The sequence below is a fragment of the Bos javanicus genome, chromosome 14 (genome assembly GCF_032452875.1).
Source record: "Bos javanicus breed banteng chromosome 14, ARS-OSU_banteng_1.0, whole genome shotgun sequence".
In the NCBI taxonomy this organism is placed as follows: Eukaryota; Metazoa; Chordata; class Mammalia; order Artiodactyla; family Bovidae; genus Bos; species Bos javanicus.
In genome coordinates this window covers 23208254-23235699 of record NC_083881.1, presented here as the reverse complement: position 1 = coordinate 23235699, position 27446 = coordinate 23208254, and the positions used below count along the sequence as shown (strand labels likewise).

Below are 27446 nucleotides of genomic sequence, written 5' to 3'. Positions count from 1 at the left end.
AGATTTTTAAACAATGAAATATTAAGTAATAATATTTTAAAATTAAATATAATCTATATACCAAAATTTACCCATTTTCTGTTTGCCTCATTTCGGAAGTCATTGTGTGACTTACTAAGCTAACGTGTTGTCACTTTAAATCTACATATGCCTGCAAGTCATTTTTGAGCACTTGACCATGCCATCCGGTGTCCAATGCTTAACATGTATCAGTTCTTATAACACAGTAGATGGAGCCCATGTATTAACTCCATTTTACATGTTTCTCATAAGGAAACTGAAGAACAGAGAGGTTGTCATTTGCCCAAGGCTGCTAGGACAGCAGGGAGAAGAGCCAGGACGCAGCCCCTGGTTTCCGGGTCTCGGCCTGTGCGTCCCTGACCTGTGCTGTGCAGCAGGTCTGTCCCTGGCTGGGGGCTCGGACTCCCAGCAGTGGTGGTCAGAGGGTATGCAGACAGGAAACACACGCTACTGATGTAGGGAATTTACTATGTACCTGCTAATACCAATGCCCTTGCCAGTCAGCACAGCCCTCACACTCTCTGGTGGCTGTTCACCCACCGTGGGATGGTGTCTCCGCATTCCATGACCAGAGCCTGCGTCTGTGTAGACGGCTATTGTTCATTGTCTATACAGCAGTGAGACAGAAATGCAGTGGCCTGGTTTATAGGACTCAGGAGTCTATGTCCCTCTCCCACTTGTAACCGCCCGTATTTTAGGATAATGCATATAGTAAGGAATTTGAATTTATTTATATTTCAGGAGATATTTAATTTCTATAAATTCCAAGTGTTGAACTTCTGTTTTGTAAGCGAGTTTATAATTTTGAAGTATTTATTCTTTATTTTTCTGATGTATTTGTAAATATGCCCCTATGGCTCAGAGGAAGTAAAAATATAGATTACTACCCTGTTTTAATGTTCTGTTATGATAATTTAACATTGTATTTTATTGGGATAGGTGATGCTTTTAAAAACGGTTTTCTCCACTCTTTTAGTGACATACACAATAGGCATTTGTGTGCACATTCAGATTTTGTATTGATGTGAAATCAGTTCTAATTTATGCTTTGTAAAGAATCTTCAGAGAAGTTTTTAACTAATAAAAATGTTCACTGTAGAAAATGTGGCAAGTAAAAATAAATATGGAGAAGAAAATAACAGTCACCTAAAATTTGCCAGGCCATTGAATTCTGGTATGTTTATTGCTTTTTATTTGTGTGGCAGACTAGTATCTTCATGTCACCAAGCCTTCTTACTTGAGTGGTAATGACTGTATCAGATCAGATCAGTCGCTCAGTCGTGTCTGACTCTTTGCGACCCCATGAATTGCAGCACGCCAGGCCTCCCTGTCCATCACCAACTCCCGGAGTTCACTCAGACTCACGTCCATCGAGTCAGTGATGCCATCCAGCCATCTCATCCTCTGTCGTCCCCTTCTCCTCCTGCCCCCAATCCCTCCCAGCATCAGAGTCTTTTCCAAAGACTCTGTAAATCCTATAGCTAATTTAGTTAGTTACCTGTTACACTGTTGTTTATTTGTAATTGGTTTACTATAAGTATCTTTATACAAGAATCTATCCAGTGTTTCCTGTTTTGAACTTAAATTTTACCCTCTACTGTATATTATGTAAGTGCTCTGGCATTTTGCAAACCATTCTCTGATTCTACTACATCAAGGAACATGAATCTGATATTTTTTTAAATACCTGCATTTTTAGGTAGTTTGTCAATGAGGTCCCTACCTTCAAGTTGTTTACAGTCTTTAAATTATAGCAATTTTGACTTCTTTACTTCACATTTATTACTATTTTTTAAAAACATGGACATATTTAATTCCCTTAAAGGGTCCTCCAAGTTAAACCACAGGCAGTAGTTTTTTTTTCCTTTTTTTTTTTTGCATATATATATATTTAAATTTATTTTTTAATTGAAGGATAACTGCTTTATAGAATTGTAGAAGAGTTTTTTCATGGAAAATTAAATTGGGGTTTCAAGAGAACCTTCCCGCTCTCCTTCAGGTGGGTTAGTTTTCTTTCACCTCCTGTGTCTCACACAAGGAAGGATGCCTGGTCCACCGGCTGGAGCTCAAACCAGCCTCTCCCCAGTCACAGCTGGGTGACCTCCGGCAGGTTACCTCGCTTCCTTTGCTGTTTCTCCCTCTTCCTTTTCAACAATTAGGACTTTTTAAAACTTCATTTTAAAAAAATTTTAGAATTACAGAAAAGTTGCAAAAATAGTGCAGAGTTCCTGCTGTTTTTCACTCAGCTTCCCCTAATGTTGGCATCTTATATAACCGTTTCTACAGTTATCATATTAACAGTGGTACAACATTATCAACCAAACTACAGATATTATTCGAATCTTACCAGGTTCCCTGCCAGAGTCCTTTTACTAGGATCCCATCCTGCATTTAGTTGTCATATCTTCTCCAATTTAAAACGGGTTTTTCGTCTTTATCACCTTCACACTTTTGCAGAGTACTGCTCAGTGATTTTGTGGACTGTCTCTTAATTTAGGTATGATGTTTTCCATAATTAATTTGAAGTTGTGCATTTTTGACCAGAATCTCACTGATGGTGCATTCTCAGTACATTGTATCCGAGGTGCCTGATGTTAACACGTGTTATGACCGGTGATGGTGACTTTGATCACTTGATTGAGGAGGTGTCTGCTAGGTTTCCCTGCCAGAGAGTTGCTAGTTTTTACTTTTTAATTGATAAGTGTCTTGGAAGAGCTCCTTTAAAGCTATGTAAATAACCTTTCTCTTCAAACAAGATACTAAACTTTCCTGAACTTCATTTTCCTCTTCTGTAAAATGGGTTGTTTTAAGGATTCATTGGATCTTGATATAAAGTACTTAGAATAATTTCTATTATGCAATAAAAATTCAACAAATGTTAGCTCTCATAATTATAGAGCATCTTGCGCCAATAATTTGGAAAGCACTAAAATACATTACTTGCCTCTTGGTCATTATTAAGTTCAACTTCACACACCTACTGTGTTCAAGATTCCTAGTATTTTCAAAGCACATTTTTAGGCTGTCAAAGTTTTGACTCTTGTTGCTAGCAAGAAATGCATTCTGCCATCCAGTGTATACGCATAGGTATATCTACTTAATCGAGTGTGTAGAGACTGTCTTCATGTGATCTGCTCTGTTTTCTATCCTGCTCTTTCTTATTTAAAAAGAAAATGCTGACAGTAACTCACTAAAGAGACTGCACAGCTCAGTGAGTGGGTGGCCACGAGCATTCGACAGTCTCAGGTGCAGGTTAGCCTGCACGCACCTCTGGTAGGAGGTGAGGTGAGGGGCAAGGACACAGCCGCCCTCCCCCGGCCCCCTCCCCGCCACCGTGTGACCTTGAGTAGTTGGTTATGTGGGTTTTGCTTCCTTGGGTTTCCTCATCAGTGCAGGAATTCCGTGAGGACCATATGACATAATTACTATGGGTCCAATACAGTGCCTGGCAGGTGAACCCTCAATAAGTGTCCATTCTTGTTTCTATGGGACAAAAGTGAAAGCACTATTCATGGAGGAAGTAGTTTTTAAACAAGGTTTTGAAGAATGAGTGGGGAAATAACTGAGTAACTATTTCACAGAATCCACCTGCAATGCAGGAGATCCTGGTTTGATTCCCGGGTCGGGAAGATCCGCTGGAGAAGGGATAGGCTACCCACTCCAGTATTCTTGGGCTTCCCTGGTGGCTTAGCTGGTGAAGAATCTGCCTGCAATGCGGGAGACCTGGGTTTGATCCCTGGGTTGGGAAGATCCCCTGAAGAAGGGAAAGGCTACCCACTCCAGTATTCTGGCCTGGAGAATTCTGTGGACTGTATAGTCCATGAGGTTGTGAAGAGTCAGACATGACTGAGTGACTTTCACTTCACCTCACTTCACTTCACACCATTATATTTAAAAATTAAGTACATAGTTTTTTTTGAAGGAAAAGAAAAATGATCAAAATTGGTTCAAGAAGGAGAGAGAAACAGAGCAGACCAATAATCATACAATAAATATTGAAACAGTGATCAAAGTCTATACCCTCCTCTCTTCACAAAGGGCTGAGAGCCCACAAGTTATGCTAAACTTTTAAGTAACAGATAATGCCCCTCGTAAAGTGAGAGTGTAGGAAAAAGTGGAGTTAAACAGTTTATTTTACAAGGATAGCATAACTTTGCCAAAGAAACTAAGGAGAACACAAAAGGGAGATTTGTAGGTCAGTCTCAAAGTAGTTTTATAAAATTCAGTACTTATGATAAAAAAAAAAAACTTAGTGAAGACTAAAGGTATTACTTTAATAAAGTTCCAGAAATATTCAACAAAAATGATCCACATTAGAGAAGTAGTAAAAGCAATTCCCATAAGAAGAAAATAGGACAAGGATGCTCTCAACCTCTACTATTTAACATTCTCTTGGAGCTCCTGGAAATAAGTGAAGAGATGAGAAAAGAGGCCTGAAAGAACTAAGTGAATCCACTTACTAGTACTGATAAGTTTGTTAAACACAAAATCATATACTACCAATAATCATTTTTAAAATGGAAATAAAACATTCTGTTTGAGACTAAATCTAACAACATGTAAGAACTTTAAGGAGAAACTATATGCTTTACAGATGGAATTCAAAAAAGTTGAAGTGGATACAAAGTCTTGGTGTAATATAGATGTCCCTTCTACAGCCCATACTCCCAGTTCATTTACTAATTCAATATAACTGATTTTTCGTCAACTTCTAAAATTCATACAGGAGGACGCCGCCCACCGTGAGCACGACGGCCACGCCCACACGCCCCGGCGGGAAGTTAGGAAGGCCTGGGCTTTAAAAAAATAAATAAATAAATAAAATAAAATTCATACAGAAGAGTAAAGAAGAATAACCAAGGAAAATTGGAAATAAAAGAGGGCATTTCCCCTATCATATCAAAAGCATCAACATTTATCATGATTAAAATTACAGTGTTGGTCCAGGGAAAGGATTATCACAAGTAGATCAAACATTAAAAAGTTAGAAGCATGAATGTAGTAAGTGATAAAAGTGGTGTTTGAGGTCAACATGAAAAGACAGGAAAATACTTGATGACCTTAAAGTATGGAAGATCTTAAAGAAGATGCAAAACAAAAGCTATTGGGAATAACTAAAAATTGTGTCAAAAGATGGGGCAGATCAGGGTGGGTCATTTACAGCATAACTTCAGTTCAGTCGCTCAGTCATGTCTGACTCTTTGCGACCCCGTGAACCACAGCACGCCAGGCCTTCCTGTCCATCACCAACTCCCGGAGTCTACCCAAACCCAGCCCATCAAGTTGATGATGCCATCCAACCATCTCATCTTCTGTCGTCCCCTTTTCCTCCAGCCCTCTATCTTTCCCAGCATCAGGGTCTTTTCCAGTGAGTCAGTTCTTTGTGTCACGTGGCCAAAGTATTGGAGTTTCAGCTTCAGTCCTTCCAATGAGCACCCAGGACTGATCTCCTTTAGGATGGACTGGTTGGATCTCCTTGCAGGCCAAGGGACTCTCAAGAGTCTTCTCCAACACCACAGTTCACAAGCATCGATTCTTTGGCACTCAGCTTTCTTTACAGTCCAACTCTCATATCCATATATGACCACTGGAAAAACCATAGCCTTGACTAGACAGACTTTTGTTGGCAAAGTAATAGTAAATTAAAAAAATCCAATTTAAATGGTCTAAACATGTGATCTGAAAATGACCCAAACATAAATGCCAACAATTATGACAGATTCACAAGCCCCCTAGTAATTAGGAAAGTGCAAATTAAAACTTATGCTAAGATATCATTTTTACTCAAAATATTGGCAAAAATTGGTTTGTTGACATTAAAGAGTAAGAATGTGGAGACAGGGACGCTCAGCGCCTTTAAGAAAGTACTGTAGTGCAGCCAGTCAGGAGGACCATTCGGTAGCTTCTGTTATAATTTAAAATGGGTGTATCATATGGTCAGTTGCCCTTACTATCCAGTTGTCTCAGTATCCAGTCTAGTGGTAAACTCCCACAGTGTACAGGATGCATATAAATGAATGTTCATTGCAGCAATTATTTGTGAAAAACTGGAAACAGTCCAGTGTCCCTAAATAGGGAAATGGCTCAATGAACTGTGATAGGAATTCATTATGGAATACTTTATAGCCATTAAAACATCATCAATAAGAGATCACTACATATGTTTATCAAGTAGATGTCCAAGATACATTGTTGCAGGAAAAAAACTAAGATTCATTATTATAATCACAGTAGGAAAACCACCTGTGTCCAAACATTCAGACACCCCGGTATTGAGTAAAATGCAGGATGTATTCAGGACCAAAAGAGGGGTCATTCTTCTTCTTGGGTGAGAACTATGTGGAAGGATGAACCTGGAAAGGTAGACTGAAATTAAGTTGTGAGACAATTGAATGCTGTGCCCAGCCAGGAGTTTGCCTTTATTTTGTGTGCTTTTTAGGTCCGTTTGCTTTCCTGAGGAAGACCCAAAAGGATGGTATTGTCATTTTACTATAGTGTGTAGGTGTACAGCCTTACAAACGGGTTTTTGGTGTCATATTTAGAAGGGATCATCTCTTAGGAGATTAGCCTTATCTGAAATTACGGTGCATGCTTGCCTGCTCAGTCGCTTCAGTTGTGTCCCACTCTTTTCAACCCCATGGACAGTAGCCTGCCAGGCTCCTCTGTCCATGGGATTCTCCAGGCAAGAATATTGGAGTGGGTTGCCATTTCCTCCAGGGGATCTTCCCCACCCAGGGATTGAACCTGTGTCTATTGCATTGAAAGGGGGCATTCTTTACCACTAGGCCACCTGGGAAGCAAGGTGGTAGGCAGTTATCTCATTTATTACATAATAAATAAATCCCTGCGAGTGAAGCTCTGGGGGAAACCAAAGAATCTGAAAAGTTCTTAAGATCAAGGCGCAGAGTAGGGGAGGTAAATAAGTATGCATTTCATGGCATAAAACAAGAGAGCCACATTCGTCACAGAGAAGGGCTGTTCTTGGTGAAGGGGACCCAGACCACTGGAAATGTACACAAACGTGCATATGTCCAGGCCCCCTTCCTGAACAGCGGAGGGATGGACGGTGGTAACAGCCGTCTTGGAGAGTGATGTCTTTCTCTGAGTGCTGGAACCCATCACCCCTACCCAGGACGGGTCCTGTAGGCAGAAGACGGGGTTGCACTTCAAAGCCCACGTCGGGGAGAGGGAGTGATGTACTTAAGAGAGTGGAGGTAAACACTCGGAACGTGGTGACCAGAAAAGAGAGTCCAAGGGAGGAGCAGGTAAAGCGCCCCAGCATTTCTATGAACATGTGACAGGAAGTGCTCCATTAGAGGCGGTCACGTGGGCAGCGTGGAGGTGGGACTCGCCCTGGTCCATGTGACACAGGAAAGAATGTGACATCACTTGATGGGCCTTTTTGGGGTCTGAAAGGCCTTGACAGTGTTTGACCAGTGTGACCATCCCCTGGTGCTTTCTGAGTGGACCAGAAAGCACGGTATGACCACATCCATGCTTCACGATCAATGCAGTTGAATATTGGGGCTTAAGGTTTAGTGGAAAGATGGTAAATTCTAGTTGTCGATAGTGAACTGCTGAATTGAATTTTTCTGCTTTCAACCCGGTGGTTTGGTAATATGGAAGCAGTTCAATTAATTGTCAATTCTTTTAAAAGAAAATTATTCTGGAAAACAAAGGGGAAGCGAAGGAATAGTCTGTATAGAATCCCTTAAAGAAGTATTTCTTTATTTATTTCTTAGAATGTTTGTCTGCTGGGATGATCTATCCTTTTGATAACTTCAGGCAACTTCAGTGACTGATTCTAAGTAAATTGAATTACTTGAACTAAAATTAGATAATTGGGAAGAAATGTTAACAGTACAGAAACACAATTTTGAAATATCATTTAATTTTTAAAACCGTTCTGTTGAGTTTATTTGATATATTACCAAATAATTTATTTCTTCAATACTAGAATCAGTTACCACACTTAATCTATTTGGTGAAGATATTATGTTGTTTAGTCACTAAGTCATGTGCGACTCTTTTGCAATCCCATGGACTGTAGCCTGCCAGGCTCCTCTGTCCATGGGATTTCCCAGGCAAGAATATTGAAGTGGGTTGCCATTCCCTTCTCCAGGGGATCTTCCTGACTCAAGGATCAAACCCGAGTTTTCTGCATTGGCAGGTGGATTTTTTACCACTCAGTCATCTGGGAAGCCCAAAGATATTATAAACTACTTTAAAAATGAATCTCTTAACATTTACACCTAAATCTTTATAATTTAAATGTTTGTTTCTTAGCAAATCTAACAAGGGATAAACTGAAGGAATACAGAGTGAAGTAAGCCAGAAAGAAAAACACCAATACAGTATACTAACGCATATATATGGAATTTAGAAAGATGGTAACAATAACCCTGTGTACGAGACAGCAAAAGAGGCACTGATGTATAGATCAGTCTTATGGACTCTGTGGGAGAGGGAGAGGGTGGGGAGATTTGGGAGAATGGCATTGAAACATGTATAATATGTATGAAATGAGTCGCCAGTCCAGGTTCGATGCACGATACTGGATGCTTGGGGCTGGTGCACTGGGACGACCCAGAGGGAGGGTATGGGGAGGGAGGAGGGAGGAGGGTTCAGGATGGGGAACACAGGTATACCTGTGGCGGATTCATTTCGATATTTGGCAAAACTAATACAATATTGTAAAGTTTAAAAATAAAATTTAAAAAATGGATTTTAATCAAGAGATTTTTGAATAATACTGTCTATTAATGTTTTTACTCTTTGCAAGTCAACTATGGGACAAAACTGAAATTAAAGGTTTTTTTTTTTCTTAAAGAAGCACACTGGCAGTTTCAGATTTCTGTATTCTGGACATCATGTCTTTCGTGTGTAAGTTGCAGTCTTGGGTCAGCAGTTCTGTGTGGGAGAGTCTGGCCACAGGAACTTGCTTTTCCTTCTCCCCTTTAGTCACTGAAGACTTCCTTCCTTTTTCTTTGGGCCTCATTGCCCTTGGCCGTGGCCTCTGGATGCTCCTGTTTTCTCTTTGCCAGGTCCAGCTGAGGCTCTGATCTATAACAACCCCCCCTGGTGGAGAGAAGGGAGGCAAAAGCAGGTCTTAGACCAGGGCCAGGATCGCATGCCCTCTGCTGCACAGCGCCCTTTCCCACCTCCTGGGATGAAACACGCAGGGTGGTTTTCACTGACACGTGTGGGGCTTACCTCAACCTTTTATATGTGTTCCCACAGTCCACCCGCAGCACAGAATGGTGGGAGGGGAGGTGAGGGCTGGCATGTCTTTAGTCCCACTCATACTACAGGAGAGAGATTTTCTTGACATTTAGTTCAAATCTCTCATCACATTTTTTTCTCCACATGTAGTAGTTAGATCCTATAGAGTCATCTTTGTTTTGAATGAATAGAATGGGAAGAATTTGTGAAGAATGATGTATATGTATATATTTGTTGTTCATTCGCTTGGTAGTGTCCGACTTTGTGACCCCATGGACTGTAGCCTGCCAGGCTCCTCTGTCCATGGGATTCTCCAGGCAAGAATACTGGAGTAGGTTGCCATGTCCTCCTCCAGGGGATCTTCCTGACTCATGGATCAAATCTGGGTCTCCTGCGTTGCAAGCAGATTCTTCACCATCAGAGCCGCCAGGGAAGACTTAGTATAAATAGACTAATGTTAAATACATTTTAACTGTCTGCTTTGTTTTTCTAACAGGTTATGAAGTTCATGGGATGGAGAAAATACCAGAAGAAGGACCAGCACTGATCATTTTTTATCACGGAGCTATTCCCATAGATTTTTACTACTTCATGGCTAAAATTTTTATTCATAAAGGCAGAACTTGCCGAGTAGTAGCGGATCACTTTGTCTTTAAAATTCCAGGTAAACTTTCACTGTAGCTGGTGATAGAAGAATATTTAATGAACACGACCAATTATGTGACAGTCTGTGTATCTTTGAGTTCTCTATTAATAGTATTACATGGAAAATCTTTTTGCCTTTTTAGGGTAGTACACTTGGAACTCCAATTTGGGAGTATCTGTTTTAGGTAATATATCTAAATATAAAAACATTATGGCCAAAAATGTTATCTAATTTCTTTCTTTATTAATAAGTATTTAGTCATTATTTTTCAAAGTTAAATCCTAAAATAAATTGTAACTTTTGCCAAACAATATATATTTTGGTATAGAAGGTAGTTAACTTTTCATATGGTGAATTTTTCTATGAGGTATTGATTTGAGAGTTTACTTCTACAGTAATCAGGTTTTGATTACTGTCAGTTGGATAGCAAATGAAAATTAGTGAAATAAGCTAGCCAGGATATATTTTGTCTTTACATAGTAACATAATATTGCCTCAAAAATCCTAATCTATATAGCCTATTATGTCTCTTATCGTATTTGACTTGCGTGGTAGAATTAAAACTCTTGAGATTGAGGACTACATTCTTTTTAATATTCATGTTCCTAAAGGCTTTGTGCCTTGTAAAAAAGATTCATAGGGGGACTTCTCTAGTGGTCCAGTGGTTACGACTCCGTGTTTCCACTGCAGGGGGAACAGGTTTGATCCCTGGTCAGGAAACTAAGACCCTGCATGCTGTGTGGTGTGACCCCCCAAAACACAATAAAATAAAAATAAAAAGATTATTAGGAAATTCCCGGGTGGTCCAGCAGTTAAGACTCTGTGCTTTCACTGCTGAGGGCACAGGTTCAATCCTGGTTGGGGAACTAAGATCCCACAGGCCATACAGTACAGCCAAAAAAGAAAAAAAAAATTAGTAAACTGAATGGTTTCAAACATGATAAGAATTTTTAAAGAATCATTCTAAAGTAAACTCACTGAGATTTTCTTCTGTCACTACATTACTGGGAACAAGCCAAGAAAATTTATAGCATGTTTTCTGGATTAATAAAAGCAAAAGCCAACCCTCAGCCAGCTAAGCCCCAGACAGTGCATGAAATAACAGTTCACTTAGTGCCTCTCACAGACATGGTTAATGCTTCCAGTGTCCCTGTGTCGCTACAAAAGCCATCTTTTTTTATACACAAAGTACTTTGTGTATAAAGTAAGTTGGCTATAAAAGATATTTCTTTAGAAAGTAACATGATCACTTTATAATAGACTTGGAAACTAGAGGAAATAACATCATTACATGGTCTTATCACGCTAACATGTACCCAGTTATCATTTTGATGTATTTTGCTTCATTTTTAATTTGTACTTTTTCATTTTATGTAAACTATTTTGTGTTCTTTTAAAAAAAATTAATGCAACATTAACATTTTTCCATGTTTTATAAAGAACATTTTTAACATATGACTAAAATATTTACTTGTTTTCTCTTATGAAACATTAGGTTGCTTCCATTTTTTAAATATACACAATAGAATATGAGGGGCTCCCCTGGTGGCTCAGCAGTAAAGAATCTGCCTGCAGTACAGGAGCTGCAGAAGATGTGGGTTTGATCCCTGGGTCAGGAAGATCCCCTGGAGGAGGAAATGGAAACCCACTCCAGTATTCTTTGCAGTCCTTAGGGCTGCAAAGAGTCAGACACAACTGAAGCAACTTAGCATGCATGCAAAAGAATGTGAATATTTTTATTTAGCATTTGACTCTAATGTTTTCCCTCTTTATAATCTTTATGATCTTATAATATTTTATTAAACCTTCCCTATTTATTCATTTACCTTGAGAGTGCATCGAGTGAGATCAGTGAGCTTTTAACAGAAGATAAAAATTATTTCTTCTCAATAGTACTGATAATCTTGCCTCAGACCCTTAAACCTATGAGCAGTTTGGCTATTCTGCACAGTTTTCACTCTCCATCCACATATTTCCCAGTCTCACAGGACTATGTTATGAACATCAGTCCTCTAAACTTTCAGTTTAGAGTTTGGTTAAAATATTTAATTACTGATTATTTCTTTCATCCATAAGTAGTTGTAATTTGAAAAACTGTACCATATTAAGACTGGAATGAATTGTTCCCAAGCCAAACAGTAACATTATTAAAAGCTCTTAGTGATATTGCTATTATTGTTGAATTTAAAAGTTTTATTGTTAAATTAGGTCTATGTAACTTTTAATTTTGGGGGCTTCTGTGGTGGCTCAGATGGTAAAGTGTCTGCCTGCAACACAGGAGACCCAGCTTCAATCCCTAGGTTAGGAAGATCCCCTGGAGAAGGAAATGGCAACCCATTCCAGTACTCTTGCCTGGAAAATTCCATGGACGGAGGAGCCTGGCAGGCTACAGTCCATGGGGTTGCTTTTAATTTGGATAGATTTAACTGTGGCCTGCCAGTTTGGGTAGGTCCAGGTCAGTTAGATTCACTTTCTCCTCAGTGACTCTTTCATGGGGTTAATGGAAGGTTAGATGGGTGGTTGCTGACCCCTCTCATAAATGCTGTGGACAGTGTTTGCCTATGACACGCACTGGAAGAGCTTTAGACTAGACACTCGTAGACCGGAATCTCTGCCCTGCCCTTTGCCAAATATGTGCCTTTGAGCAAGCCTCTCAATTCTCTGAGCCAACTTTCCTCCTCTGCAAAATGGGGATAAAAATCCCTATTTTCTCAGGTTCTTGGGGGTTTTAATTAAGAATTTGGATATGCAGCCAGAGTTGTAGGTGATTGTGAAGGAGGTGATCAGTAAGACATTGCTATTAATTTACCAGCAATATTGATCTTAGATTACCCTTAAGAGTTCCTGTTGGTTTAAAAAAAGTAAAAAAAGAACTTACTGATTTAAGTATAGCGACTACATTATGTAGGTTGTGAAAACTTTTGTTCTCAGAAAATTGGACAAAAAGTACTTAAGATGTATCTTCATGCTAATATATCTTACAGGGTTTAGCTTATTACTTGATGTATTTTGTGCTATTCATGGACCGAGAGAAAAATGTGTTGAAATCCTGCAGAGTGGTCACTTGCTAGCTATCTCACCAGGTGGTGTTCGGGAAGCACTGATGAGTGACGAGACCTACAACATTGTGTGGGGTAATCGGAAAGGCTTCGCTCAGGTTGCAATCGATGCAAAAGTGGTGAGTTGTATAAAACTGATTATTAAAGGAAAGCTAGGTCAACTTTAAAATAAATGCTTAAGTAGCCAAAGTATATCAGAATTTAGATCCTGTCTTTGCACTACTTTAAAAAGTAGTGTCTGTAACTCATAACAATAGAGATATAGTCCTTATACCTGGGAAGCCATCTTTATAAAAATTCAGTCTGGGAATTTGCAAATACCTAGAAAAGCTTTATTTTACACTTCAAAATCCAGCTTATTATATTCAGATTTATGAAATTTTTGTATTCCTTCAGTTATACTCTTTTCATGAGTATAATCAGTCCAATTCTGTGTAGTTTAATCCTTTGAGTTGACATATTTCAGTGATAGCTGTTAGTTGGTTTCATTATAATCCTTGTGTCTATGACCAATTTATAACAATAGAACTCAAGTAATATATGACTCCTACCATTTTTCATCAGCAAATGTGATCAGCTATCTAATAGTATGAATAAAGATGAGAAATAGATATTGGTGTAATTTAGAGCTTTTAAAAAAGAATGAATTTGTCAATAAAGTGACAGTTCCTCTGGGAGTCACTGTAATTATTCTTAGTAAACTGGAGAATCTGAATGTCATCTGTCCTTTTCTTTTGCTTTGGAAAGTATTTCTCAGCTTTTTGGTCTCCATAGTGTACTTTGTCCTATGAAACACTTACTACTTATGGGATGTTTCTTCTTTGTTTTTTCTTTATTTTCATTTTAGATTGTCTGTCAGAAAAAGAAATTGTGGCACTTGCCAAGGTGGTTTTCTTTTTCCAGGCCAGTTAGAGACTGCTGCCCATACTTTCACATTTTTGTTTTTTTGTGTGTGTGTTTCCATTGCTGTCATGTAGACACCAGTTTAGACCCTTAACTTGACTATTTATCTTGCAAATACAGACCTTTGATTAAAAAAGAAAGGATTATGGATGTCTCCTTCTAACCCAAAAGCAACATTTAAGGAAGAATGGACATTTTTCCTTTATTTTTTAAATCACAGAGTTACAATAAAATATAATACATTGCGCTCTATTCTCTACTGTGCATATTTGTATGTGTAACTCCTAGAAGATAGTGCTTTATCAGTGTGATCTTGGTGTGAGTTAATGTACTTGGCCAAGTGTTCTCTAATGGGCAACATAAAAATTTAAACTCTATTGTCCTACAGTAGGCTATACACTTCCTTAGGACAAAGCCATCTTTTTATAGTCTGAGTTCTGAGTACAATGATTAGCACTTAGGCTCTGTGTATTTGTTGAATTGATTTTGTAAACACAATATTAAACACTGTAAGAAAGGACCCTTTGGAATTTAAGTCTAGGTTAATAGTATTACTGATACAGAAAATTAATTTATAGCCTATTTTCTAAAAAATCTTATGTATTAAGATAGAAAACAAAACTTTAGACTTTATGAATACTGTGGACACAAGATGATATATGCACAGTTGTTCAGAAATTAAGGCTAATCAGTATAAATGTACACTGAGCCAATGACAAAAGCTAAAAACCTAGCTCAATTTTCAGGTTTATATTTTGAGAGAATTATTTCTTCCAAGGTGTAAGATAAAAGCTAGAAAAGCTTTATTTTACACTTCAAAATCCAGCTGTAAATCTATTGACGAAAATAGATTTGGAATCACCCACATTGATCATGGGACTCTAATTCCTCATCCTTAAGTAACGTTTTAAGGACCTTTGCCTGGAAGAAGGCTTGATAGAAAGAAATCACATAAAGAAAGAAACCCTTTCATCAATCCTTGAGTTTCTAGGTAAATAAGATAACCTAGATCATTTAAGGTTTTGGTACAAAACTTGAGAAAATTTAATGAACAGTCCTTTACAAGTTAATCAACAAAAATCTTTAACGTTGCTGGCTTACATCATAGCAGTGTATTGTTGATAAGACTTACATCACCCCCAACCTTTCTTAGCGCTTTTAAAGGCTTTGCATTGGTGCCCTGCACAGTAAGTAGGTGACGTATGTGATTATTCCAATGTTGCAGATGAGGAAACTCAGGCACAGAGAGATGGAGGGACCGAAGCAGAGCTTGCAGTTCAGGACGGCAGGCAGCCAGTGCACTTCACAGTGAGTCCGCCCACCCTGAGCTTAGAGGTCCTTCCAGGCCCAAGAGGGAAGCCTTTCAGTCGCATGTGGCCATAGCTGTAAATGGCACCAGTAACTTATTTAGAAAAGCCTTTGCTCGGTCTCACAGAATTACCATAAACTTTGAGTCAGAATTTAAGACAGTTGTTGCAGGGTTAGCTGCATTTAAATTGTATAATAACAAAGTAATGGAAATTCAAATGAAAAAAATCTAGATTGTCAATGGAGGTTCACAGAATATTGATAGCAAATATTTAAGGTTCATGTGAAAATTATAGGCATTTTGGTATAATCTACATCACTCTTTTGTACTGTGGTGTTGGAGAAGACTCTTGAGAGTCCCTTGGACTGCAAGGAGATCCAACCAGTCCATTCTAAAGGAGATCAGTCCTGGGTGTTCTTTGGAAGGAATGATGCTAAAGCTGAAACTCCGGTACTTTGGCCACTTCATGCGAAGAGTTGACTCATTGGAAAAGACTCTGATGCTGGGAGGGATTGGGGACAGGAGGAGAAGGGGACGACAGAGGATGAGATGGCTGGATGGCATCACCGACTTGATGGACATGAGTCTGAGTGAATTCCTGGAGTTGGTGATGGACGGGGAGGCCTGGTGTGCTTCGATTCATGGGGTCGCAAAGAGTCAGACACAACTGAGTGACTGAACTGAACTGAAATCATTTTTTGTGAATTCCTGAGAATTCCGACTTTGTTGAGAATTTTTAGGTAACATTATACCTAAATAAGTTGGGATAAAAATGAGCCTGTGTACTCTAATTGGAAAACAGATAACAGATGTAAAAGAAGATAGCATTTGTTTCAGTAATATTTTTATGTGTATTATCTTAATCTATAAAAAAGCTTGAGATGGGATAATTCTTATTACTGTCCCTGTTTCATACATAAAGAAACTGAGGTGTAGTGAGTGACCTGCCCACTTACATTTTTGTGGCAAAGACTCCAAGACCACTGTATTTCCTGAGAGGAATTTTAACAAAATACACAGTCTCTCCCTCTCACATACATGTACAAATTGTTAACATACATTAACAATTTGATTCTAGGTTACTGATGCAACTACCTTGTTATACGAAGCGTCACAAAGAAAGGAGTGAACTACAGTACTTAATTGTAATAACGGTAATGCTTGTAGCTGTAAGGCAGCAAGCTTGAACATGAATATAGAAACCACAGACCCAGGGTACAGCCTGGAGTACTAAGCCTGTAGGGTAAGCTTTCTCCTGTTTAGTGTCTTCTAGAAATGCCCAGCCTCTGGAGAGTTAGCCATTAAAGGATGATAATACAACTTAAAGAGCCTTTTGATGAGGGTGAAAGAGGAGAGTGAAAACAGTGGCTTGAAAAATCAACGTGAAAAAAACAAAGATCATAGCATCTGGTCCCATCACTTCATAGAAGGGAAAAAAGTGGAAGCAGTGACAGATTTTATTTTCTTGGCTCTGAAATCATTATGGACAGTGACTGCAGCCATGAAATTAAAAGATGCTTGTTCCTTGAAAGGAAAGCTATGACAAACCTAGTGCATGTGTTCTAAGTTGCCTCAGTCGTGTCTGACTCTGTGACCCTGTGGACTGTACCTCACAAGGCTCCTCTGTCCATGGGATTCTCCAGGCAAGAATACTGGAGTGGGTTGCCATTCCCTTCTCTAGTGGATCTTCCTGGCACATGGATTGCATCTACATCTCTTATGTCTCCTGCATTGGCAGGTGGGTTCCTTACCACTAGCACCACTTGGGAAGCCCCATGACAAGCATAGACAGTATATTAAGAAGCAGAGACATCATTTTGCTGACAAGGGTCTGTATAGTCAAAGCTGTGGTTTTTCTAGCAGTCAAGTACAATGTGAGACTTGGACCATAAAGAAGGGTGAACACTGAAGAATTGATGATTTTGAATTGTGGCGCTGGAGAAGACTCTTGAGAGTCCCTTGGACTGCAAGGAGATCAAACCAGTCAATCCTAAAGGAAAGTAACCCTGAATATTCATTGGAAGGACTGATGCTGAAGCTGAAGCTCCAGTACTTTGGCCACCTGATGCGAAAAGCTTACTCATTGGAGAAGACCCTGATGCTGGGAAAGATTGAGGATAGGAGGAGAAGGGGGCGACAGAAGATGAAATGGTTGGATAGCTTCACCAACTCACTGGATGAGAATTTGAGCAAACTCCAAGAGATAGTGGAGGACAGAGGAGTCTGGTGCGCTGTAGTCAGTGAGGTCACAAAGAGTCAGGCATGACTTAGTGACTGAACAACAACTACAAATGCATCCTGAAGAATCTTTATAAAGTACACCCTTCGATGCAAACTTTGGGCTTAATGCCAGAGTAAATCTGGCAGAACTGGTTGGAGAAGGCAAAGTGGTATATATGTGAGCTGGAAGTTTTCTGTTCCTTCTTGGGCATCTTATCTTCTCAACTCTGAAGACATTATGCAACTGTTTAAAATATTAGGATTCCAGCTGTCGCTTTATTCTACAAAACTAGTGGTGGTTTTAGAAAAATCGTAATCTGGATTTTTTTACAGAAGAGTCAGTCTACTTTGTCTTAGGTGTTAGCTTTGTGAATGAACTCCAGCAGATTTTAAATTCTTCCTCGGACTGCTTTTCTTTACATGACTTCCCTCTATCCTAACTGGTTTTTAAAATGCCTGCTGTCTGTTTCCTACCCTTTGTTTTCAGAGAATACAAGTGAATTCCTCAGAATTTTCTTTCTGTTCTGTCGATTCATACCTTCTGTGGTTTGTCCATTACACTGTCTGTTAGCACCTACTTTTTCTGGGCAGTGTTCCAGGTGCTGGGAATCCAACTGTGAATGAAACAAAGTCTCTGCTGTCGGCTACAGAGATAATAAATAAGTGATCAGTTAGGTATATGTGAGGGAGTAAGTTTTATGAAGAAAGCTGTGCCTGCAGAACCTTTCCTTCAGCCCACCACTTTTTACTGCTTTCCAAAGCTGAAAAGGAACAGCTTTTTAAATGTCAGCTTATGTAAATATTTCAAGCCCTGCTCACTAAGGCAGGTCACTCTGATTTAGCAAATGCTGATGGTAGACTGTAAGTGAAGTGACACTTGCCCTTCCCCACCAATTTTATCTATTCTAAACATCATTTAATTCAGTATGTTTTGTGTACATTTTAAAGTATTTTATTCAATTTTTTATCTACTTCAGTTTCATACGGCATAATCTCCTTACATGGTCCTTTGCTACTTAATCCATTATTTTATGATTAGATAAGGCCTCCATTTTAAGTGAGTGAAGTCGTTCAGTCATGTCCGGCTCTTTGCAACCCCGTGGACTGTAGCCTGCCAGGCTCCTCCATCCATGGTATTTTCCAAGCAAGAATACTGGAGTGGGTTGCCATTTCCTTTTCCAGGGGATCTTCCTGACCCAGGGATCGAACCTGGGTCTCCCACATTGCAGGCAGACTGTTTATCATCTGAGCCACCAGGGAATCATATTTAATCATTGATATTCATGGAAAAATAAAAACCATGAACTCGTGAACAGATATCCTCCAAAATTAATGATATGAAGAGTTTATATATACACACACACACACACATATACGCTTTTCCTATTTTTTTGGTGTTGAGTCTTACACATGGGTTCCTCTGGTGGCTCAGCAGTAAAGAATATGCCTGCCAGTGCAGGAGATGGGGATTCAATCCCTGGTCTGAAAGATCACCTGGAGAAGGAAGTGCCAACCCACTCCAGTACTTTTACCTGGAGAAACCCATGGACAGAGGAGCCTGATGGGCTACAGTCTATGGGATCACAAAAAGAGTCAGACACAGCTTAGCGACTTAACAACAATTTATACAGTTTTCATTGATATTGAACATTTTCAGATTTAATAAGCTCACACCAAAAAAAATGGTGTTTCACTAATTTCAGGACAGCATCTTGCCAAAACTTATTTAAAATTATATAAATTTCCCCATAGAGAGAATTTCTGTCTTGTAACTTTTTCTTCAGTGAGCATACTATTCAGTACCCCCACTAAAACCAGTTTAATTATCATTCATTTTACTCAATGACATCGATGATTACTTTAATCCTTGAGTTTCAGGAGTTCATATAGAATGATAGCAAAGTTGGCAAATGAAATATTGCATATTACCACTAGAGGGTAGTGTTTCCAATTTATATATATATATTTATAAATACCACGTTAATTTTACTCAATAAATCACACTAGTGGTAACAGTATATTTTTATTTTTTAAAATACCTTAGTTTTGTGACTTAAACAGGCCCTTAAAATTTTGCAATAGTGACTTAATGGAGACATCAAATGGATTAATGTATTTACTTTTTAATTCAAATTCTCTCTTTAGCCCATTATTCCTATGTTTACACAAAATATTCGAGAAGGATTTAGATCACTTGGAGGAACAAGTAAGTTCTGATTCATATGGTTTTTCTAAGTATAACTGTAATATTTAGAATGTAATATTTTAAATATTTGCACTTTTAAATGCTATGCAGAAACCTTTTGAATTTATTTTAGAAAATGCATATACTATCTAGGTATTTTTCTTTTTTAAATCTAAGTGATAACTGGTTCTAAGTGATGGCAGTTCTAGGTGTTCAATTTTTGTTGAGTCTCATATATACTGAAGATTATTTACCATGGGCTTTTAAAAATTGCACAGTAAATTTTCTAATTCTGTGTTAAACCATATTGTTGAGGTTTAGAACAGACTTACATATTACCCAGACTACATTCCTAACTCATTCCTGAAGAAGTTACAGCTTTAAAAATGGATGACAACAAAATACTGAATTAAGATTAGCAACCTAAGGAGATACCATTTGCTTTCATTTATTACTGTTACTTCTTGTTCTTTTTATTTTTTTGAACCATGATAAACTTACATCAAAGAGTTCTTTTTGCCTACCTTTAATTTTTGATAAAAATAGCTTTGAACCTAGCTATAGTAAGGATCGGAGAAGGCAATGGCACCCCACTCCAGTACTCTTGGCTGGAAAATCCCATGGACAGAGCAGCCTGGTAGGCTGCAGTCCATGGAGTCGCTAAGACTGAGCGACTTCACTTTCACTTTTCACTTTCGTGCATTGGAGAAGGAAATGGCAACCCACTCCAGTGTTCTTGCCTGGAGAATCCCAGGGACGGGGGAGCCTGGTGGGCTGCCGTCTGTGGGGTCTCACAGAGTCGGACAGGACTGAAGCGACTTAGCAGCAGCAGCAGCATAGGAAGGATAGCAATTAGATGTGCTTTCTGTTTGGAGTTTGTTGTTGGCTTACTTATTTCTATGAAATTTTCATGGTTTGTTTTGTACCCTGTGGTTTCTGTATTTGATTATATTTTGTGTCCTTAGCACTGTATTGTTAGTGTTCCTATCATATATAAATCCATCCTGAAAACCCTAAGCTTCTACTGTTCCTTTTATGTCTAATGTGGGTGTGTAGTTGATATTATATTATGTTTTCTTAGGTCTTTTTTTTTCCAAATGTGAAATAGAAAGGCAGGTTGATGTGATGTTTAACTTCTGTTGTATAATTGTTCCTTCTAATTTTCTTTCAGGTCATTTCTTTAGAATTTAAGTTGCATACCAGAAATCACTCCTAATTTTGTTCCTTTAACTGTAAAGTGGTTTTAAAATTTTTTGACTGCCTTTTTTATTTTAAAAGTTGAATATCTCAAAAATTTATGTGTAATAATGTATTGTTTTGAGTACTACTTTGAGTCTTATGGTATATTCTGTGTTTCCACATATAAACAGTGTTTTAAACTTTCAGTACAATTCATAATTGTATATTCCACGTTCCTTGCCTTTTGTGGATTGTTTTGTAAACTTACACAGTCTTAGCCCATCAATTTATTTTACATTACTACCACTTTTAATCTTGCTAAATTTCACACTTGGTCCTTAGCACTAATAATTCTTTTCCCTAATTTACAGTATTTTTAGTCTTAGTTTTTCAGTGTATTTTGGTCTCATGTTTATTTGAATTTATTTTATGGCTCCATTTTTTTCTTTTATTCATGTAAGTCACATATTTATGAGCCTCTAGACTGTTTAGCCTCTAACTTTTTGTCTTTATCTGTTTTGCAATAATAGTAATTAGTTTGTCTTTTAAAATTCTTATTTTTTGAAAGCTCATCTCCACTTCTACCCCCCATTAATAGACCTTATTTATTGAGCATTTTTAGGTTGACAGAAAAATAGAGCAGAAGGTACAGAGGGGCCCGCACACCTCATCACTCCCCAGTTTCTTCTGTCACTGACATCTTGCATCAGTGTGGCACATTTGTTACCATCAGGGAAAAGCTCCCCTTTAAAAAAATTGTATTAATTGCCAGGAGATGATACTGGGTGCCACCTTCCTTGAAGTCTTACATAATTCATTTGAAAGATTACAATTATATGCTCAGAATATGTAACACTTAAAAATGATTTCATTTCCTTTAAAACAGGGCTGTTTAGGTGGCTTTATGAAAAGTTCCGCTATCCATTTGCCCCCATGTACGGAGGTTTTCCTGTGAAGTTGCGTACGTACTTAGGTGATCCCATTCCATACGACCCAAAGATCACAGCAGAAGAACTAGCCGAAAAGGTAAATTATTCTTTCTTTAGTTTTAGGACATATTTTTACTTTTACTGAAAATGAACTCATTAATTCCACAAATGTGTTCTGGATCAGCAGTGACTTTTCCCCCAAGGGACATCTGCCTGTGTCTGGGGACATTTTTATTGTCACAGCGGACAGAACTCGGGAGGTGGTGGTGCCCTTGGTGTTCCGTGGGTAGAGGTCAAGGATGCTGCTAGATATTCTGTGGTGGGCAGGGCAGTCCCCACAGCGAAGAGCTGTTCTTTCTAAAATGTCAGTACTGTTGAGGTTGAAGTTCTTGGCCCTGATATTTAAAAAGTTTTTTAAGTGATGTTTAGAGGAAGCAAGCTTTGACCTCCATGAAAAGAAAGAAATTGCCTTTGTCTGGTAGAAGTACCTTGGGAGGAAAACGGACGCTTGTTTGTGAGTTGCGGAGTCAGGCTGTTCCAGTGCTGCTGTTTGCTCTGTGACTCAGGCAGGCCCCACCACCCTGCTCTAGTCTAGGGGAGAGACACGGAGCCCTCTCACTTGTACCCAGAGGGTCACAGGCGACTGATCACGTTCATTGTTGAAAAGTGTCTGCCGCTCAGTAAGTGCTCTGTGGATGCTGGCTACTGCTGCTATCCTAGGAACATACAGCCCCATGTAGAAGGTCAGTAACTAAATTGATGTTTTTAAGGTGATGTGTTAGCACAAGGGGGCTTCCCAGGTGGTTCAGTGGTAAAAGAATACACCTGTCAATGCAGGAGACGTGAGTTCAATTCCAGGGTTGGGAAGATCCCCTGGAGAAGGAAATGGCAACCCTCTCCAGTATTCTTGCCTGGGAAATCCCATGACAGAGGAGCCTGGTGGGCCATAGTCCGTGGGGTCACAAAGAGTTGGACACGACTGAGCAACTGAGCATGCGCATGAGACTTTAGCACAATGCTGTGCTTGTGGCTTGATTTCTCAACCTGAGCACCGCTGACATTTTGTTGTGGGAGCTGGAAAGGGGTGAAACATCCATGAGCCTGCCAGAAAACTTCCTACTACTTTTTCCCTTCTGATTTCCTCCCTTCAGTTCTTTTTAGTGTTTACGGTGTGTAGGGCATTGCTGTGCGCAATGCTAGGAAAATGCTAAGGTGTATCTTAAGGTATAGAAAGTTGCCATGCAGACAGTACCTGTAATTGAACTGTAATGAAGTGAATGAGGAAATATGGGTGCATAATATACCATTATATATATGTACCACAGCTTCATTATGCATTCATCTGTTGTTTGACATTTAGGTTATTCACATGTCCTGGCTATTAAAAACAGTGCTGCAATGAACACTGGGGTACATGTGTCCTTTTGACTTACGGTTTTCTCAGGGTATATGCCCAGTAGTAGGATTGCTGGGTCACATGGGGGAGGGGTTGGGAAAGAGGCTCAAGAGGGAGGGGATATATGTATACATATAGGCGATTCACTTTGTTATACAGCCAGAAATTAACGCAGCATTGTAAAGCAATGATAGTCCAAAAAAAATTAAAAAAAAATTAAAGAAACATGCTATGCACCTTGAAGAGTCACTGCATGAATGAAAGTTCAAGAACCTTCTGTACTAAACACAGTTTGCAACACTTCGTTATTTTTTGTATGTTTAGAATGCTGAAAGGTTTTTGAAGTTAAATTAACAGTATTACATTAAAAAACAAAACTGAGAAAGAAGTCATTCATTCTGAGGATTGATAGATGCTAAGTTTGGGCAGACTTTACTTTAAAGTACTGCTGCTAAGTCGCTTCAGTCGTGTCCGACTCTGTGCGACCCCATAGACGGCAGCCCACCAGGCTCCCCGTCCCTGGGATTCTCCAGGAAAGAACACTGGAGTGGGTTGCCATTTCCTTCTCCAATGCATGAAAGTGAAAAGTGAAAGTGAAGTCGCTCAGTTGTATCCTACCAGGCTCCTCCATCCATGGGATTTTCCAGGCAAGAGTACTGGAGTGGGTTGCCATTGCCTTCTCCGCTTTAAAGTACTAGTATATTAAAAAAAAGTATTAAAGTATAAATATAATAATAAATAAATAATAATTTATTTATTATTAAATAGTAATAATAAAGTATCATATTAAAGTATACTATATTAAAGTACTATATATATCCTTACAAACTAAATATCTACATTGAGAACTAAAAGAATAATGGCTTTTCTTTTGCTTTCTTGATAGACGAAGGATGCTGTTCAAGCTCTGATTGACAAGCACCAAAGAATACCCGGAAACATAATGAGTGCTTTGCTAGAACGTTTTCGTAACAAACAAAAGATCAACCAGAAGACTCTTTAATACATTTATATTAATCTGTTTGTATCTATAGGACTGTATTCTGAATTTTGTAGGTTCTATAATTAGTATTTTTTTTTAAATCATGTCAAGAAGCATCTTTCATTGAACTTGTTTGCTTAAAATTATGTTGTCAATTATGTTTCTGCAATCAGTTGTGTCAAATTTAAACAGTAACTCACTACATGCATCATAATTCAGAAAATGATCATGGTTCTTTTTATAATTTTCTAATCATGTATCATAAACATAGATCCTTCAATCTATGATCTTCCCTGGTAGTTCATCTGGTAAAGAGTCTGCCTGTAATGCAGGAGACCCAGGTTTGATCCCTGGGTTGGGAAGATCCCCTGGAGAGGGGAATGGCTACCCACTCCATGCCTCATAATTTGGAAAATGATCATGGTTCTTTTTATAGTTGCCTAATCATGTATCCTACACATAGATCCTTAAAGTTTAGTTTATCAATAATAGCAGTGGAGGTTAAACAAACATTCCTAAATAATGCATCTAGTTTCTGCATCTCTTGCACTGAGCTAGTTTTGCAAGATGGCTTAACCTAGGGTTTTAGTACAGATGCTTAAGTTAGAGAAAAACAAGCTCTTTCCTCTGCTTCTCATTCCTTTCATGACCTTCAGCAAATCACATATTTTTGTGCCTCAACAATTCACTTTTTAAAAACATGTTAATCCTTTGGTGAGGAATATTGTTTGAACTCTTTATATTTGGTGTGATTGATATCCATAGTATGGAAATTATGACTGTATAAACTAAACAATACCAAGATCTTTTAGAAGTTTGTGTATTTATTTTGTCCATAGGATGTTTAAATTATTCCTTCAGATACGATGTCAAGTTGCCAAGCAACAATGAAAAAGATGTACTGTTTTTCAAACTGAGTAAAACAGAAATTAGGGAAAGTAAAATTTCTAATTATTGTGGTTATTCTTTTTAGTATTATATTTTTAATGAGAATCTGTAGACAAACCATAGAAGGTATGCTCTGCGTCGTCTGCCCTGTAATGTGGCATTTAATAGTGTCAGGTTAGAAATCACAGTCATGCCCTGCATTTCGTACTTTAGAAGCTGACTCTAGGCTGATGACAGCCCCGGGAGAAAGCTCTGCTCTTCTCAGCATTCTGGCTCATTCAGCTTGACTCTGCATCCAGACGGATGGTTTATTGTTTCAATAAAAATATACTTGAATGATGAATTTATGTGAACATAGGGCTCTCTGAAAAATTAATGGGTTTCGATTTGTTGTCTCTTTGAAATCTGAATTTAAAAGTATTTAAACAGAATACTGCCAGGAATCAAATGCAGTATGTCCCTCTCCCTTTTTAAGATATTAAATTACTTGGATTTTTGTATACACTTTTGTATAACAAGTATGTATGTATGATATGTGTAATGTATGTACAATTAAGAAAAATAAAAAAAAGTAAAGCTGAATTGCAGTTCCTCTTCTTGTGAGATTACATATGTGACATTTTTTTAAATTTAAACTGATTTCTTATTTTACTATATATGCTTTTCTCACCTAGAGTCATATTTCATCAATCTCAGCCATAATGAATAAACCTGACTTTTCACTGTAATAAATATATTTTAATTTCAGTGAAAAGTATCAACTAATTTGCAGCTTTTTTTCCCCTCTCGAGTAGTGAGCATTATTTTTTTTTAAATTCATCAATATTTCCAGAATAAAAAAATGGTCATAATATGAATGAGAATAATGTTTTTTTGGCAACTATTAGGTTTTAAAACCTGAAGAAAGAAGAACATTCATTGCTAATGTAGCAAAAGCCTTTATTTTTTTTTTACAGTATTGAAGTATACTGCTTTCCTTAAAACTTTTTTCTTCTCTGATACTCAGACAAGTATTAATAAGAAGGCTGTCTCATTTAATACAAAGTCTTTATCTATGCTATTGCATTTAAATGCCATTTAGAAGAATGAGGGGGCTTCCCTGGTGGCTACCCTGGTGGTAAAGAATCTGCTTGCAATGCAGGAGACCCAGGTCCGATCCCTGAGTCAGGGAGATCCCCTAGAGAAGCGAATGGCTACCCACTCCAGTATTCCTGTCTGGAGAAGCTCAGGGACAGAGGAGCCAGGTGAGCTACAGTCCTGGGGTTGCAGAGACACAACTGAACTTCTGTCACTTTCACTAGAAGATGGAAGGAATGCGACTAAATATAGACATAAGTAATATTATTATTAACATTATTGCGTAATAATAATAGATCTATAATGAGACCCTCTGAAGTTAATGACATTTATGAACCATTGAAATAATAGATGTCTACAGGGATAAGTTGGATGTGTTTTGTATTTGTGTATACGATTACTATTTTTAAAATACATTTTTTTTCTTAATGTATATGTTTTATGGAAGTACAGTTGACTTACAGTGTTTCAGGTGCACAGCAAGGTGATTCAGTTGTACAGGCACACATATTGTTTTGAAATTATTTTCCATTATAAGTTATTACAAGATACTGACTGTAGTTTCCTGTGCTATACAGTAAGCCTTTGTTGGTTGTTGCATGTCTGTTTTTTAAAGTTAGTAGTCTAGCATTCTATTCATACTAAGTGGGTGACATCTTTCAAGAAGCCCTGAATGCAGAGCTCTAAGGCACACCTATGGTCTTTCCTCAGAATGCACTGCGTGTGTGTGTGCATGCTCAGTTGTGTCTGACTCTTTGTGATCCCGTGGACTGCAGCCCTCCACTCTCCTCTGTCCATGGGATTTCCCAGGCAAGAATATGGAGTGGGTTGTCATTTCCTTCTTCTGATAAAATATACTTTTGTTACTTCTTTGTTATGGCAAAATATACACACCCAAATTTACAATTTGTTAAGCCCAGTTCTTCACTCAGGATGTCCATCTCCCCAGGAAACTAAGCGTTAAGTTAATTAAGATGACAGTTCTGTGTTTCTGGTCTGCATTTGGATCAAGTTCCATGTTATTAGAGGCTTCCCAGGTGGCTCAGTGGTAAGGAATCCCATCTGCCAGTACAGGAGACAAAGGAGACATGGGTTTGATCCTTGGGTCGGGAAGATCGCCTGGAGAAGGAAATGACAACCCACTCCAGTGTTCTTGCCTGGGAAATCCCATGGACAGAGGAGCCTGGCAGGCTACAGTCTGTGGGGTCACAAAGAGTCGGACACAGCTGAGCAACTGAGCTCACACATCTGTGTTCTTAACAAGGGTGACAAGCCTACATGTTACTACTCTCCCTTTTTCCCTCTTCCCATCACTTGATTTTAGTCATACATATTTTGTATTGTTTTAGTTTTTCTGCTCCTCACCCCCACTTTTCGACCCAGGGACTAAACACGCATCTCCTGCTTTGGCAGGAGGATTCTTTAAGTAT

At 38.5% G+C, this 27446-nt stretch overlaps 1 protein-coding gene across 5 annotated transcripts in view; it reads left to right on the top strand.

The window, feature by feature from the left end:
* TMEM68 (transmembrane protein 68) overlaps positions 1-25521 on the top strand; it is a 35795-nt gene extending 10274 nt beyond the window's left edge. For 2 of the 5 annotated variants that reach the window (XM_061438773.1, XM_061438772.1), the window contains exons 3-7: positions 9740-9907; positions 12874-13067; positions 19526-19586; positions 21631-21770; positions 23956-25521. In XM_061438773.1, the coding sequence (XP_061294757.1) occupies positions 9740-9907; positions 12874-13067; positions 19526-19586; positions 21631-21770; positions 23956-24072 (680 nt within the window). In that variant the 3' untranslated portion in view covers positions 24073-25521. Of the gene's footprint in view, positions 1-9739; positions 9908-12873; positions 13068-15076; positions 15160-19525; positions 19587-21630; positions 21771-23955 lie in introns of all 5 variants that reach the window. The other 3 variants (XR_009740811.1, XM_061438775.1, XM_061438776.1) reach the window with 3 other exon arrangements.
* The last annotated feature ends 1925 nt before the right edge of the window (positions 25522-27446 follow it).